The sequence below is a fragment of the Danio rerio genome, chromosome 7 (genome assembly GCF_052040795.2).
Source record: "Danio rerio strain M-AB ecotype USA chromosome 7, GRCz13ab, whole genome shotgun sequence".
NCBI classification, from domain to species: Eukaryota; Metazoa; Chordata; class Actinopteri; order Cypriniformes; family Danionidae; genus Danio; species Danio rerio.
Genome location: NC_141027.1, coordinates 36383219 through 36398106, shown reverse-complemented (window position 1 = coordinate 36398106; position 14888 = coordinate 36383219). Strand labels below are relative to the sequence as shown.

At 35.0% G+C, this 14888-nt stretch overlaps 2 protein-coding genes across 5 annotated transcripts in view; both read left to right on the top strand.

Moving 5' to 3' along the window:
* Positions 1-14888, top strand: part of fto (FTO alpha-ketoglutarate dependent dioxygenase) — a 231498-nt gene that overhangs the window by 94355 nt on the left and 122255 nt on the right. For all 4 annotated transcript variants that reach the window (XM_087261515.1, XM_087261514.1, XM_087261513.1 and 1 more), the window contains exon 8: positions 408-532. In XM_087261515.1, coding sequence (XP_087117641.1) covers positions 408-532 — 125 coding nt within the window. The remainder of the gene's footprint in view (positions 1-407; positions 533-14888) is intronic.
* LOC100147899 (uncharacterized) lies at positions 6638-11845 on the top strand. Its single transcript, XM_087261517.1, has 9 exons — positions 6638-6774; positions 6953-7018; positions 7166-7302; positions 7399-7492; positions 7622-7721; positions 7832-8085; positions 8207-8393; positions 8777-8901; positions 9000-11845. Exons 1-9 carry the CDS (start codon positions 6766-6768, stop codon positions 9315-9317), a joined length of 1290 nt encoding a protein of 429 aa, XP_087117643.1. The 5' UTR covers positions 6638-6765; the 3' UTR covers positions 9318-11845.

Below are 14888 nucleotides of genomic sequence, written 5' to 3'. Positions count from 1 at the left end.
TCATTGTTTCAATAACACAGATGTCTTTACATCACATAAAAAAAAAAAAATAAATAAAAACTTTACATATACCTTAGGAACAGTAAAACAGAAAATTTTAGCAGCTATTATTTACTTTTAGCATAAATATACTAGTGCAGCATAAGCCTGCTTTTATGGTCAAGGGTGCTCAAAACATTCTTTTTAATATTATCGTCAATGTTGAAAGCAGGTTATTTTTGTTTATATACTTATGCTCAATTGTATGCCTCCCTGCTAAATTAAAATCTAAATCTCTTCCCTGAAATAAAAGGCAATTGGCTGGTATTTGGTCAAGTTATGATGCGTATCAAATTTCCAGACTGAAACTGACCTTGTGTAATGTGTAGTTTGAAGTCATATCTTCCTTGTATTTGATTGTTTTGCAGACTCAGCTGCTGTTGGTGGTGGTTGAGGATGAGGCCACGGCACAGGAGAACAGAAGAGAGATGGCAGACGTGTTACTAAATGCGCTGACCGACAGACAGCAGCACAGACAGACATGGAGAGACAGGTAAACTCCTGCCTTTAATGTCACATCTTCAGTGAATTGCATAGAAGAAAGGATTTGTGTGTGTGTGTGCGCGTGTGTTTGTGTGTGTGTGTGTTAAGGCAGAGAGAGTTCACACAAACACACGCATACACATGTGCTGATAGCCCATTGACTTCCTTCCTCTGAGATAAGAGCGACTGAGAGACATTGCCCATTTGTCCCGATAACAGAGAGAACCAGCTTTACACACACAGATACGCATACCAACACACGGACACACACTCCCGCTTTATTATTTCCCTTCAGACCACAGAGAGTGTGCGTCTGCGTCTGTGTGGTAATCTGTCTTCGTTCAGATCAGACCATTAGTAGGTAAAACATGGGAATGTTTTTTTTTTTGGTAAGAGCTTGTTAACTTGACCACATGAAAACAATTCTTAAAATTGTTACATACAGTGTGTTGTTTATTATATACCGTTTTATTTATATTAAATATATACATGCAGACCATCAAATAAAATAATTAGGTAAATATTTATCTGGCTCAAGGAAAAATAAGAAAGAAAAAACAAGTAATTTTCTATCCCGAAGCCTCATTCACACTACGAGTGACTCACAGCGGCAAAGCAACAAGCGACCGTTTATTTCAACGAAGAATGAGCAACTTCTGGCGACCTCAGTCTACGCCAAGGATATCATATTTAACAAAAACAAATGAAAAAGGATAACTAATTTATTTTTAAATAAATAAATGTGGTTAACTGAAATAAAAACAAAAACGAGTAAAAAAAAAAAACTAGAACTAGCTGACACTGTATTGTGTACATACAAACTAACTGAAACTAACTAAAATTATAGCAAAAACGTCCTTCGTTTTTGTCTTTGTAAATGTATTTAAAACAAAATCTAACTTTAAGCCTTTTAGTAGTAAATTTATTGACTTCGCACTGCAGGTGTTTGACCCATACAGCACCTCAGAGTCTGTAATTCTCCTACCATTGGCCAGATCGAGCCGGTTTTCCCCCTGTCATCCTTGCTGTTGTTCCTGCGACAAAACAACAAGTAGACATGACAGCAGCATGGTGAAAGCCTTAAATACAGAGACTTAAACTATTACCTTAACACATTTTTGTGCCTAATAGTGGGTTTTATTTCTGTATTAGTGATCGCGATCACAAACTAATCTATTTAACTGGATCTTTTATGTGAACTGCTTGAACTAGTTCACCATTCACATCTCCAGTAAGCACTCTTGTCCACAAACAACTTACTTTTTAACATGCCTGATACCCCCCTCTGACTGGGTTATTCAGTTATTAGATCAGTACACTGAGATGAGATTTGAGAATGCGTGATTCAGCAGATGGTGAACCAAACACAAACAGTACATGACAGCCTGCTGTGACTGAACTAAACTTGAACAACTTACATGGAATTTGTGAATCATGTTTCAGTTAGGTTGCAAAACTTAATAGTAAGAATTTTTTTTAGATCATGGGGATGTTTTGACAGAGATCATGATTGCTGACTACATAATTTTGGTATGTTGAGTCCCAACATGGGAGAATTGTCACAAAAGATCTGGTTCGAGTTAAAGATCTGAATTTCCCATCACTACTGTATATTAACCCCAAAAGAAGCTTTGTACACAAATTGTACTTAGGGCTGCTGTCTTGTGGGCTGTTGTATTTGAATTTATGGATGGATATGTGGAAGTGGTAGATGATAGTGTTCATGTGTCCTCTGAATACATGTTTTAATGCATGGTTGATTTTTTTTTAATAATACAATATTTATTCTGATAATTTTGTATCTTGCACCTCACAAATATCCTTATTTAGAAAAAAAAAACTAATACTGCAACTAATGAAAACTAAACTAAAACTAAGCCATTTCAAAATATAGAAATATATTTTATATTAGATTTACTAGTTTTTTATTCTAATAAAAAAACTAGTAAATCTGCTTCTAAAAAACTAAAACTATTATAACCTTGGTCTACGCAAGTGAAAGGGACCATTGGAGACCAGGTGGGCATGTTGAGCGATGCGACAAAGGTGAGAATCCTTCAAATTTATGCAAATGAAGAGCAACTTTGTTAAGGGACAGCCAATAGGAGCACCCGTAGAGCTCATGTGATCTCTCTCAGCTTGCTTGAAGGCCGGTTCGATCCTCCGTGTTGTAGACATACACCTGTGTTTGCAGCAGATCTCCACCCAGAGCGACAGGCAGCTAGAAAGTCACTGCTAGTGTGAATAAGGCTTGATTCAAATATTTATTAAGTTACATTATTACATTTTTCCTCTTATTATATTTCTTGTATTTATTCATTTCAATATCTACAGTTATGTGCTTATTTCAGTCAAATTTGTAATATTAATTTTTAATCAAAATTGTGTTTGTTTGTATTCCCACTTTGCACACACACCACTGGCACACACTACTGCTTTCTCATTCTTCATTATATCTCTTCAGACCATGAGTTTGTGTGTGTGTGTGTGGTAATCTCTCTTCTTTCTGATCAGACCATCATCTGGTAGAGCCTAAAACAGAGCATAAGTTTTCGTCATTAAAACGTTCTTGCATCTATGCTTCTACATCAGTAAGGACTCTTGTTTCTGTAAAGTGGCCTCTTTTTGGGGGTCGTCCCCTCGCTCTGACCTCGGAGTGACACCCAGGCCTGCTGGTACCTGTAAACAGAGTTGATGTTGTGTTGAAACAGGGTTGTTAAATCAGACGATGAAAACTATGGACCAGACTGTGATTCATTTGTCAGGCAGTCAGATGCCACCATTTGTCAGATAGTCAGAGATACACACACAACACACGCACACACACTTTATGGTTTCCACTTTAACACTGATGCACTTTGTATAGCATAGTTTTATTGCATTTTTTAAAATCATGTTGCATCATATTTTGGCACATGCAACTTACCACAATGGAAAAATTATAAATGTTTTACTTTAATTTTGTTTCACATTTTTGATTATTTAGATAGTGTTTGGGGTTATATTATTGTGTGCCCTGTGTCCTCATAATTCAAACTCTTAAACGTCATAATGTGAGGGTTCGGTTTAGGGTTAGGGCTAGAGTTAGGCCATATTATAAACAATTTTTGCAGTATGAAACAACTTGCATGGTAAAAGTTGCGTTTATGCCTAATGCAGTTATGAAATACATTATGATTTGTTCTTTTCATTACGATTTCTTCTTATATTCAACTATTCAACTGCAATTATTTAAAGTAGTGAATATATTTGTTAGCATAATTAGCTTATTTAGTAGTAATGTACAGTAGTTAGATTAATAATTACTTTACATTATAAATTATTATTAGATTACATTACTAAATACAGTAATTACAGATTACACATTATTAAAGACAGTTTTTAACTATTGTGTGTACTGGTTTTAGTGGTTTTCGAGGACACAAATTAGTATAATGACATGAGTATTACAACATATTACAATGTTGAGGTGGTTTATGAGGACATTCACCATGTCTTCATAATTCAAAACTGTTTGAAAAATTCAACACATTTTTTATAGTCTTTTGATTTTTAAAATTTAACACAGAATTTTTTAATACAGAATGTGAGGGTTTGGTTTAGGGCACAGTTGCTGGCAGCTAGCTCTCTGAAACTCTCATATGGTCCCCTGCAGTTCTACAGTTTAGTTTCAACAGTAATTAAACACATCTGATCAAACTAATTAAATCCTTTAGACTTGCTTCAAATCTACTGTACAGGTAAGTGTGTTGAAGCAGGGTTGGATCTAAACTGTGCAGGGCAGCGGCCCTCCACACAGTAAAATCCGCTGTGTTAATTAAGCTGTGTTAATCTGCATTTACTCAAAATGAGTTAATTTTACAAGAAACGGTGAAAGACATCCCCTTGTGTTGGTGAAAATGATCAGAGTTGTATTCTACGTCGTTAACTTTGCTCTGTTAAGCTCCGCCCCTCAATCTACCCCCTGCAGAGAACGTGTTGGAGTTTTGTCGGCGCCATTTTCTGCTCCCTCGTGCGTATAGGTAAGCTCTCTTGTTTAACGTCTTAAAACATCATTTTATCGATTTATATGAGTAAATGTGCTAACACAGCGGTATATGTTGTACTTTGATGCGTTTTGTTTGTTAAAACATTGATTATGAGTCACTTTGTGACCGTGTCATTCCATCGATTTTATCACAGTGTGGTCACCTTAACGTTAAAGATAAAGCTTAAACGATGCCAATGATCTTACTTAAATTGTTTTTGCGATTTCTAATCTTACTTTTATATCCATTTAGTTTTGTACTGTGAACTCTCTGAAGAAGACGGTAACGTTAGGCTACATTTAGCCTCGAAGTTTTGCTTTCAAGAGCAACTCTGCAATGCTCCAGGTAACTGTTAGGTCAGTATTTTGTTGTTTCAACATATTAAGATGGTAACTTACAGAGAAAGTTATATGATATGAACATATGTAGTGTAAAATTAACTGTGTCTGTATGGCTGTCGAGCTCACTGCTGGTTAAATATTTTCAGTCCATTTCAAATTACTTCCTAATTAACGTTTCTCTGTTAAGAGGTTGCATTTTAACAGCTTGTTAGTGTTGTCATGATACTGTTTTTCGGTAACAGTTAACTGAAATTCGCTGTTGAGCGCGGTCCTAAACCCCGCCGTTTGGCCGTGAAGGTCACCAGTTCACCGCACTTAACCGCTGTTTACCGAGTGCAAACACCGATACAGAGACAGCGGATCATTTTAAAACTGTGAATCATCAGCGGATCTCTTAAATGTCAGCCCATAACGTTAGACACGCCAGCTCATCTTCGCGGCTTTTAAAACGATCAAGTGGCGTGCATCTGTGTTTGTGCCCGGTAAACAGCGGTGACATGTAGTGATGGGCCGTTCATAAACGATTCGTTCATTTTGAATGAATCTTTTGTATGACTCGAAAACGTTGAGTCCTTTCGGAGTGATTCGTTTAATTGCGCACGCGCACAATTGTGCTGGTGGAGCAGAAGATTCGTTCCTTTTCGAGTCTTCTATGTGCTTTGAGTCGTTCGTTCATCGCGTGAAAGACAGAAGCCAGTCATGCATTTAGAGCCGGAAAATGTTTTGATTCGTTCATTTCTCGAGTCTTCGGATTTGATTCATCTCTCTTCACGTGCTGCCACATGATAAACGAACGACTCAAAAACCAGAAGACTCGAGAGGTAAACTAAAATCATGGCTCCTTTTGGCAGCTTAATTAATATGGGTCTGTGTGACGTGAACGAACCACTGACGTTTGAAGAGCTGAAGCTGATAATCATAGACAAAAGACCAGGTAAACAATAAATGATGATTTACTCTTACAGCATTCCAAGTTATGACTATTTTGTGTAATGTGGCAACGTCTTTGCTAGTTGTAGATGAGTTTGGAAGCAACTTATTACATTTTAATAATATTTTGGCTACTCAAAAACACTTAAATATTAGCGGAAATGGATGCTTTTAATTCCAGTACCAATATTCAGTATCATGACAACCCTTCAGCACAGACATTATTTCAAAATTAAGTGGATTAGAATCTTTTTTTTTCTATGGTGAATGTGTGTTATACTTTGACATAACAGAAAAATGATTGTTGACATATTGGTGTTTTCTTTTCCCCCAAGTTTCTGTGCATATAAGGCTCTACAGATCACATCGTGAGTAAAACCTTTAAGTACTTGTGTAATTACTTTACTAACTGGGATGACCAATTCTTAAATAATAAATATATGTTAATGGTTATAAAATCTTGCAACAATTTATAAACCTATGTGCCATTTTTGTGTCATTTATAAATCCCCCCCATTGGCACCTGTATGAAACATTCTCTTTTCCTACAGAGCATGCTGGTAAAGGTGAAATTTGGGGATGCACAAAAGTTTGTTAAAATAGCCAATCTGAACCTGGAGGACTTTTTGTCTGCAGGTAAGAAACAATTACACTTTTGTTATTCAGATTTCTTATTTGGTATGTGGTCAATTTAAATACTGATGTATATGCTGCTGTGTTATGTTTCCAGATGATATTCAGAGTTACCAGTATATAACTGATCAGCTTTCACATTTTGTTATTATGCAATATATTATTTATGTATTGTTTAGCCTTTTTGAAGTTTGGGGTTCCAAATGTACCTGAGAACGTGAAGGTTGTGGATGAATCTGGGACTGAGGTGGATGGTGATGTTTTTGAAGAGTTAATCAAAGATCCCTCCGTTGGCGTTCTCACCATAAAACATGGTGCAGGTTTGTATTTTATCACATTATTTGACTGTAATGTTTCACAGTTTTTGTCATAGAGACTTCCTGACCCCCCCTCCTTATATTGTTTATGCAAACAGATTTGGAACCGGCCTCTCCACAATCATCTTCTATGCATTTCGATCAGTCTCTGTCTTCATCCTTTGACTCCCTTGACTCTCAGGATACAGTCATTATTGAAGAAGGCCCTGACAGTAAGCGAATGAAGCTGGATGATGAAGCAAAAAAGGTGGACTTTTTTTTTTTTCTACATAAAAATGATTTAAAGTGAAAAAATATATAATTTACATTTTATTTAAAAATTCTTTTTTTGCTTTTTGTTAGGTGTGTTTGTTTAATTTGTTTATAACCTGCCTTTTCCCCTCTTATTTTAAAGCTGGTGCAATCTGTTCTTGTCAAGAAACCTGGAGGCGAGAGTATAATAAATGAGTATAACAGAACAAAGGCTTTAAAGGATGAAACGAGGAGAAAAATGGTTAATATCCTGGCAGCTGATATGACCGAAAAAAATGGGTAATCTGCACAGTACTGATTTGTGTGTACACATAGCTACTTGATATAGTTGTGGATTTATTTTATTATTTTTTATAATTAATCATTATTTTGCAGAGGGTCCCCACCAAGGCTGGTCAAAGAAAAATATGCCAGAGGAATCGTGGCTTTGTTCCCTTACCTCAGTGACCCCTATTCCAAAAATGGCTTTGTAAGTCTTGCACCTTTTTAAAATTTTACATTTGTGTTGTCACGTTTTTTTTTTTTTTTTACACACCTATACTACAGATGGTATATTTTGCTCCTGTGTCCCCCTTTTTACCCATTTTTATCTCTTTAGGAGCATTACTATGATGGTGAGAGTGGCACCGGATATTTGGCATGGAGAATCAAAACTATTCAGAGAAACCTGGCTAAAGAACGACGAGGATCATTTGAAGGTACAAAATGAACTTCAGAAATGTAGCAATCTAATTTTCTTTGTGCTTGGATGATTATTTTTTTTTATTTTGTATAAACAAACAGTTAAAATAGTTTTGTTGTTTGTTAGGTCAAGTGTCGTATGCTGAGCGGGGATCCGGTGGACCAACTGTAGCAAGGCATTCAAAGTTTACTTCAGAGATTGTCCTGAGTGAGGATGAATGCAAGGAAGCAATTGCATTCATGAACCATTCTGCTGATGAGGATGCCATCAAGAAGAAAATGAAACTGACATTTGACTATCGTCGTAAGATGGTTCTTGATCCCATGCAGTCCAGTGATCTATTGACAATTTTTCCTCGTTTCAAGGACATTAAAGGCTTGGTAAGTGTTTATAATCATATTTGATAAATGGTTTGTTGTATAAAAAACAAATAGTCAGTGGTGACATGAGTTTAAAGATTTGCCCTAAGCATTACAATAATTAAAATGTTATGCTTATTAGATTGAGCAAGACTTTGTTCTGATGTTTGGAGAAGGAGTGTCAGGCAAGCTGCTAGAGAAGTGGACAACAGCGTTCAAGAAAAAAGTCATTCAGCAGTGCAAAAGACTTCCTGCAACCAGCGATTTACAGGAACTTTTGCTAGCAGCAGAATCTCTTCGTGATGACACTGAAGATGATGTTCATATTGGTAAGAATTTTGATTGTTTAGGTAATGTTTCATACCATGGTTATTATAATATTTAAAGGAACCCAAGCATGAATGAAGTTAGCCATAGTTACACACTGTCAGTTTAATTTTTAATTGTTCATATTCAATTGGAATTCATTCATATATATGTGTGTGTATTATTGCAAATCATATTCATAAATTTTTTTATATGTTGGTAGTTTGGATCAAAGTTTTATCAGATTTACAAATAATTGGATTCAAACTAAGATTGTTAATGTAGCTTTAGTCACTTTGTATATATTTTTGGCTATTTTATGTAGTTAACTTCTAGTTTTCAACATTGTTTTGCTGCGAGTTAACATTTATGATATTAACCAATTGTTTGTTACCTGTTTAAACAGTTTGGGACAGCGACCTTGCTTCAGTACTACTGTTGCATCTGATTCCACCATCTGCTCAAGGCCGGAAGAGACCAGGGAAAGTTTCTGCTTCTCAAGCAGAAAATCATCTTGTTGTCTTCAAGAAGGTTTGTTTGCTGGTTTTATTTAATGATTGTTCTGTCATAGTTTTTTATTATTTAACTTGTTAGTGATGTTTCTTTTTTACTTGCTTGCTTTTTTTTAGAGTGGAACAAACATTGAGGAGCAGCTGCAAGACATCTCTGCGAGCGCTCAGCCCTATCTCCTGGCTGTAGGTCCTCAGAAGGATTCAATTCACCAGTTCTTCATCATCCTTGATCAGCATGCCATTCCATGCAAGTCCACCTCTTCTCTTGGTGCCTTTGATGAACTGTTTAAGGCACATTATGTTTTTGGCACCTCTTACAACACCATGCTGCACAACATGTACACTTTCATTCAAACCACTGTGTACAACATAGATGTTGGGAAAGTGAAAGAAAGTCCTCGTGTTGCTGAGGTTAGGGCAAGGCTGCTTAACTAGGTGCCTAAAGTTCCAGTGCACTCATGAAGTGTTTTGTTTGTGAGACTGAATTAAATGGTTCAAAAATGCTTGTTAGGCACTTCAGATTTGTTCATGGTTTGGTTCCTGGAAAGAGCCTTCGACTTAAATGTGTAGAGGCAGGATGCGGTTCTGAGTTTGGTACCTTCTCAGGTTTTAGAAAACATTTGAATATAAAACATCCTAAACAATGTGAACAGAGTTGTGACCCTAGTGGCATCTGTGAGACAGAGGAAGAAAATAGTGCTGCAATGTTCCACCAGAGTGACAGTGCTGAAGATGTGGCCACAACATCTGTAATGTTAAAGTCTAATAAGAACACTTTAGATATGTGTGCGTCTGCTGTTGCACAACTGAAAGTTGCTGGTTTAAGTCAGTCTGCAATAAATGGTTTTGTTTCATCTATGGAAATAGTGGTTTTTGAGATTCATAGTCAAGCCCAGGATGCAGCTTTGCTCTGTCTATCTTCTGAGGACACTGTTAGTAAAAGGAAAATAGAGGAATCTTTTACAAATTTAGAAAATCCATTTACTTCGTTAAATTCGGAAGTCAAGCGACAGCGACTGTTTACAGCAAAATGGGGAATTGTTGAACCTAGTGAAATAGTACTCGGCACAAGATTTGACAGCAGAAGAAATAAAACTACAGGAACATTTGATCAAGTTGTTGTGACTGATAAATTTTCTTATATTCCCATTTTAGAAACTCTAAAGACAATTTTAAAAAATCCACAACTTACCCATTTGTTTAAACCCAGACACATTTCAAAGGAAGGAATTTATGTGGACTTAAGTGATGCAGCACATTTTAAAAGCAGTCCTTTATTTTCTACAGAAAAAGACGCCTTACAAATTCAGTTATTTTATGATGATTTTGAGACAGCTAATCCACTGGGCTCAAAGAAAGGTATACATAAATTGGGTGCAATCTATTTTTCATTAAGAAATTTCCCACCAGTTTTTAACTCCTCACTGGTTAATATTCATTTATGTGCCCTCTTTCATGCACAGGATGTTAAGCGCTATGGTTTTAACTCCATAATTGAGCCCCTGGTCAATGATCTGAAAGTGCTTGAAATTGAGGGAGTTAAGAATCCAGTGTCTGGAAGATGCATCAAGGGTACTATCGTTCAAGTCACAGGGGATAACCTAGGTCTGCACAGCTTGTTTGGCTTTCTGGAATCATTTGGGGCTCGATATTGTTGTCGTTTTTGTCTGCTTGAGAAGCATCAGTTTCAGTCAGTGTTCTCTGAAGATAGTCCTGAGGTTGAACTAAGAACTGCTGAGATGCATGCTCTGCATTGTGAAACTTTACAGTCTGATTCTACACTACCTCACGTGTATGGTGTCAAAAGGGCATGCTTATTAAATTCCCTCAAATATTTCAACACAGCCACCAATTTTGCTGTTGATATAATGCACGACATTCTAGAAGGAGTTGCCCAGCTAGAGGTAAAACTTGTTCTGCAGTACATTCAGCATAATTTTCTGAGTGCCAATGATCTTGATGGTAGAGTACATGCTTTTGACTATGGTTACAATCAGCAGAGAAACCGTCCTCCAAAAGTCAAATTGCTTGATGGAAGCAATGATTTAGGTTTAAATGCTATTCAATCTTGGTGCTTATTGCGCAATTTGCCTTTAATATTTGGAGATTTAATACATAAAGATGATAAACACTGGCATCTTTTGCTTTTACTTCTGCAGATTGTTAACATTGTCTTTTCACCTGTCTTAACAGATGGCATGACCACTTATTTTAAACATTTGATAATTGAACATCATCGGCTATTTAAAATGTTATTCCCCCAAAAAAATCTTCTGCCAAAACATCACATCATGATACATTACCCACAATGTATAAGGAAAATTGGTCCAATTTTGCACACATGGTGTATGCGTTATGAAGCTAAGCACAAATTCTTTAAAACACAATTAAAAAGTTTCAAAAACATCACCAAAACACTAGCCAAAAAGCACCAGAGTTGTATGGCAATGTATTGGGAGTCTTTTAGCCAGTACAGACTGACTCTTGGCCCAGGAAAGATGGTGGAACTCAGGGAAATTAGAGGTGGCCCAGAGATTGCTTCAAAATTAGGTGTGGTAATATCTGAAATAGTCTATGCTGTAAAGTGGATCAAACATCATGGCACAGAGTATCGTCCTGACTTTATTATCTGCACAGAAGTAGCAAATGAGATGCCAGTGTTTTGTAAGATCATGACTCTAGCTGTCAAAAATGAAAATGTACTGTTATGTGGCACACTAATGGAAACTGTATGTTTTGATGAGCATTACTATGCTTTTACAGTCAGACTGCATCCAGAAAAAGTTTTAACAGTTGTCAATGTTAATGAGCTGTGTTATTTCAAACCATTTGATCTTCAAAGAAAATATGGTACAACTGATTCTGTACTTCATATTGTACCATATTGCCATTTTATGCAGACTTGAAATTTTTGCACTGTATTTTTGTAAGCCTGAATGTTTTAATAAAAGTTTTAACTGATATTGAGTTTCGTTTTCTGTTTTATTTGTTGTTTAATGTTTTTTTAGTATGTTCAGTAGCATTAAAAAATTGCACCAGAGTGAAATAATGACAGTTAAAGCAACACCATACGGGTTGTAAATCAACTCTTTATTAGTGATGTATTAACATTTAACCGGAGTTGATTTCTGTTTGGTGTTAAATTAAGGAACACCAGACAGAGTTAATTTCTGTTCAGAGTTAAACAGCTTAACAATTTTCAGTGTTGACCAGTGTTAAATTTTAACTCAAAATTGAGTTAATTTTACTCTGAAAATATAACACAATGAAAAGTGTTAATTTAACACCAATTCTGAGTGGGACCAAATACACTCACGTGCAGTGTTAAATTTAACTCTTTAAGAGTTTATTCAACACAGCAAAATTTACTGTGCAGGAACTGAGTTTGACACCCCTGGTTTAGGGTTAGTGGTAGGGTAATGCCATATTATAAGCAGTTTTTACAGTATAAAATAAATTATGGCTTTGGAGAGTCCCCATAAACCCCCAAAACCAATCTATGTGTGTATTTTAGATATTATTTCACTGTTAGAAAAATTTATACCATTAATGATTTTCTGGACAAGCAGCAACACACACTGACACTAACCTCCAAAACAAACACATCGGTCACACATGAAAACACATAGAAGTTTATTTCATCTGCCGGAGCAGCGTGATTAGATAAAGCTTACCTTCAGTCCTCCACATGCGCACACTGCGATGTGTTTGAACTCATCCTTTTCCACTATCACTTCCTGCCCCCCTCCTCAGCCAGATAACGTCACTCTTCTGAACATCAGCCACAGCTCTGTAAAGTAGCTGTCAACAAATTGCATTTAGGGAGGAGAGGCTGATAGCTCAGGCAAGGTTAAGACAAAAATGAACTCATAGCTGATAATATCTCCTCCGACATGAGCTGATAAAATGAACGGCGTACATCGCTCACCTGAATGTGCTGATGTATTAACCTGTCAGCTGCAATTTTTTCTTTATCCATTGTAAACTGTTGTAAATCTTGAATGCTTTGGTGGTCTAGAATCTATGTTTAGTCTTAGTTAAAGAAGCCAGTATGTTCCTGAATTAAAAAAAAAAAAAAAGTCTGAAAGTTAATTTATAAAAAAGTTATTTAAGCTTATTTGTAATAAAATAGGTGTATAGTTTATTACAGTGTTCAGCATAATTGAGTACACCACATTTTGAAAATGAATATTTTGATCCATTTCTCAGTGAATATAGGCAATGTATTTTGGTGCATTTAAACAAAACAGAGTTATTAAACAGACATATTTATTACAATGATATTTAGTCACAGAACATCTGTAGAAATTGAAAGTAAAATCAATTCAAGCTAAATATTGAAAAAAATTATAACCTAAAAAATGTCCACCAAATTTTTTATTGTTTTGCTTCTCTTGATTTTTAAATTTGTATTTATTTATTTGTTTCTCTAACAAATAAATTTGGGTGTACTAGTTTTTGGACTGTTATCGAAAGTTATTTTGTTATATAAGCTCCAGATTTTAATTTAGTACTGACTAATCTTTTGTATATGCACAAATACTATATTGCATAGCTTCCTATTAAAAATATGAATTTAAAAGACAGATTTGTGAGGGGTGTACTTATATATGCTGAAAAATGTATATTGTGTAAAACATGTATTTTACAAAACCTTTTTTATGCTAAAATTGCTAGAACACCAAAGCCAGATATCATAAAAATATCAAAATTGTTCCAAATTAGACATTTTAATCTCAACAAATTAGTTTTCTGTGATATTTTATGGGGCAAAGTTCTTAACTTTACCTTTTTTATTGATTGGTGACCATAAAATGGCACCCCATATTACCACATATTTGAAGTTAAAATGATTAGCGATTAAGTGACGTTTAACATAAAGAAAAAAAAAAAAATTTTAAATTAATTTTCAGTTTAGTTTTCGTTAGTTTGATTAGTTGTTTCTATAAGTTTTAATAATAAATCTCCGTCTCCATGATGACAGTACATAAAATTTTTGTACTTAATTCGCAAGATTTATAATTTAGCCAAGTGCAAAAAGTACAGAATTATGGCTTAGTTAGGTTGATAGTTAAACTAGAAAAGTTATTGTATAACAGTTGTTTGTTCTGTAGAAAATAAATAGTAATAATAATAAAATTTTAAGTGTGGCTAATAATATTAGCCTTTAAAATGGTTTAAGAAAAAAAGTGATAGATTGTGAAAATCCCCTTACTTCCAGCAAACTTCATTTGCTCCATTTGAAAAAAATGAACAATAGACCTGTGTATGTTTTTAACTATGATTTGAGTGATACAAACACTGGAAAAAAGCTTTCATCCATTCATCCAAAAAAAACAAAAAAACAAAAACAATTAGGGTAATTGTTCACATCTAAATTTTATCACAAATAATTTGCCTTAATATTTTCTATCTCGATGAGAACAATTTTATATAACCTGGTTCAATGCACATTTGACTTCTAAACAAGAAAATATAGCTTTAATCAAAATCCCCATAAAATGAGTAACCTCGAAATTTTACATTGGTCAAAACAATAGCTCTTAATCAAAAACATTTTTATTTAACTATGTTTTGAACCTACATTATAGTATTTGAAAAATAAAACAAATAATATTAAACTGAAATGAAAGATTTTTAATTGGATGAAGTACTGCTTGAATTTTTGTTCAGTCTACCATATCTTTCATCCTTTCCCCAAAATCTATGAATTAGACATCGTATTTAAAAGTAGTATAGGCAATTGGTTAAATTGTGAAGATTTTGTGTTTTGTGGATTGAATTTAGCCTGCAACAAACACGTAAAATATCTAAATGTGTGTTTTAGTTAGCGCTTCATCAAAAAAATTCTGTTTTGTGTTCTCTTTATATGTAAAATATTTTCTGAACTTTTTTTCTCAAAATATGGGTGTTATGCTTTGAAGTCGTTCCATGACAGTTCAGAGGTTTCCACCAATTTTTCATCATCTACATGTGGATTGCTGTAGCAAAGTATTGGCCCTTACT

Bases quoted from the DNA above. Each gene is read 5' to 3' on its own strand.
- LOC100147899 (XM_087261517.1), top strand. The intron at 7,493-7,621 runs GTAAGTCTTGCA...TTATCTCTTTAG, and splicing joins CCTATTCCAAAAATGGCTTT to GAGCATTACTATGATGGTGA. The intron at 8,086-8,206 runs GTAAGTGTTTAT...TATGCTTATTAG, and splicing joins TCAAGGACATTAAAGGCTTG to ATTGAGCAAGACTTTGTTCT.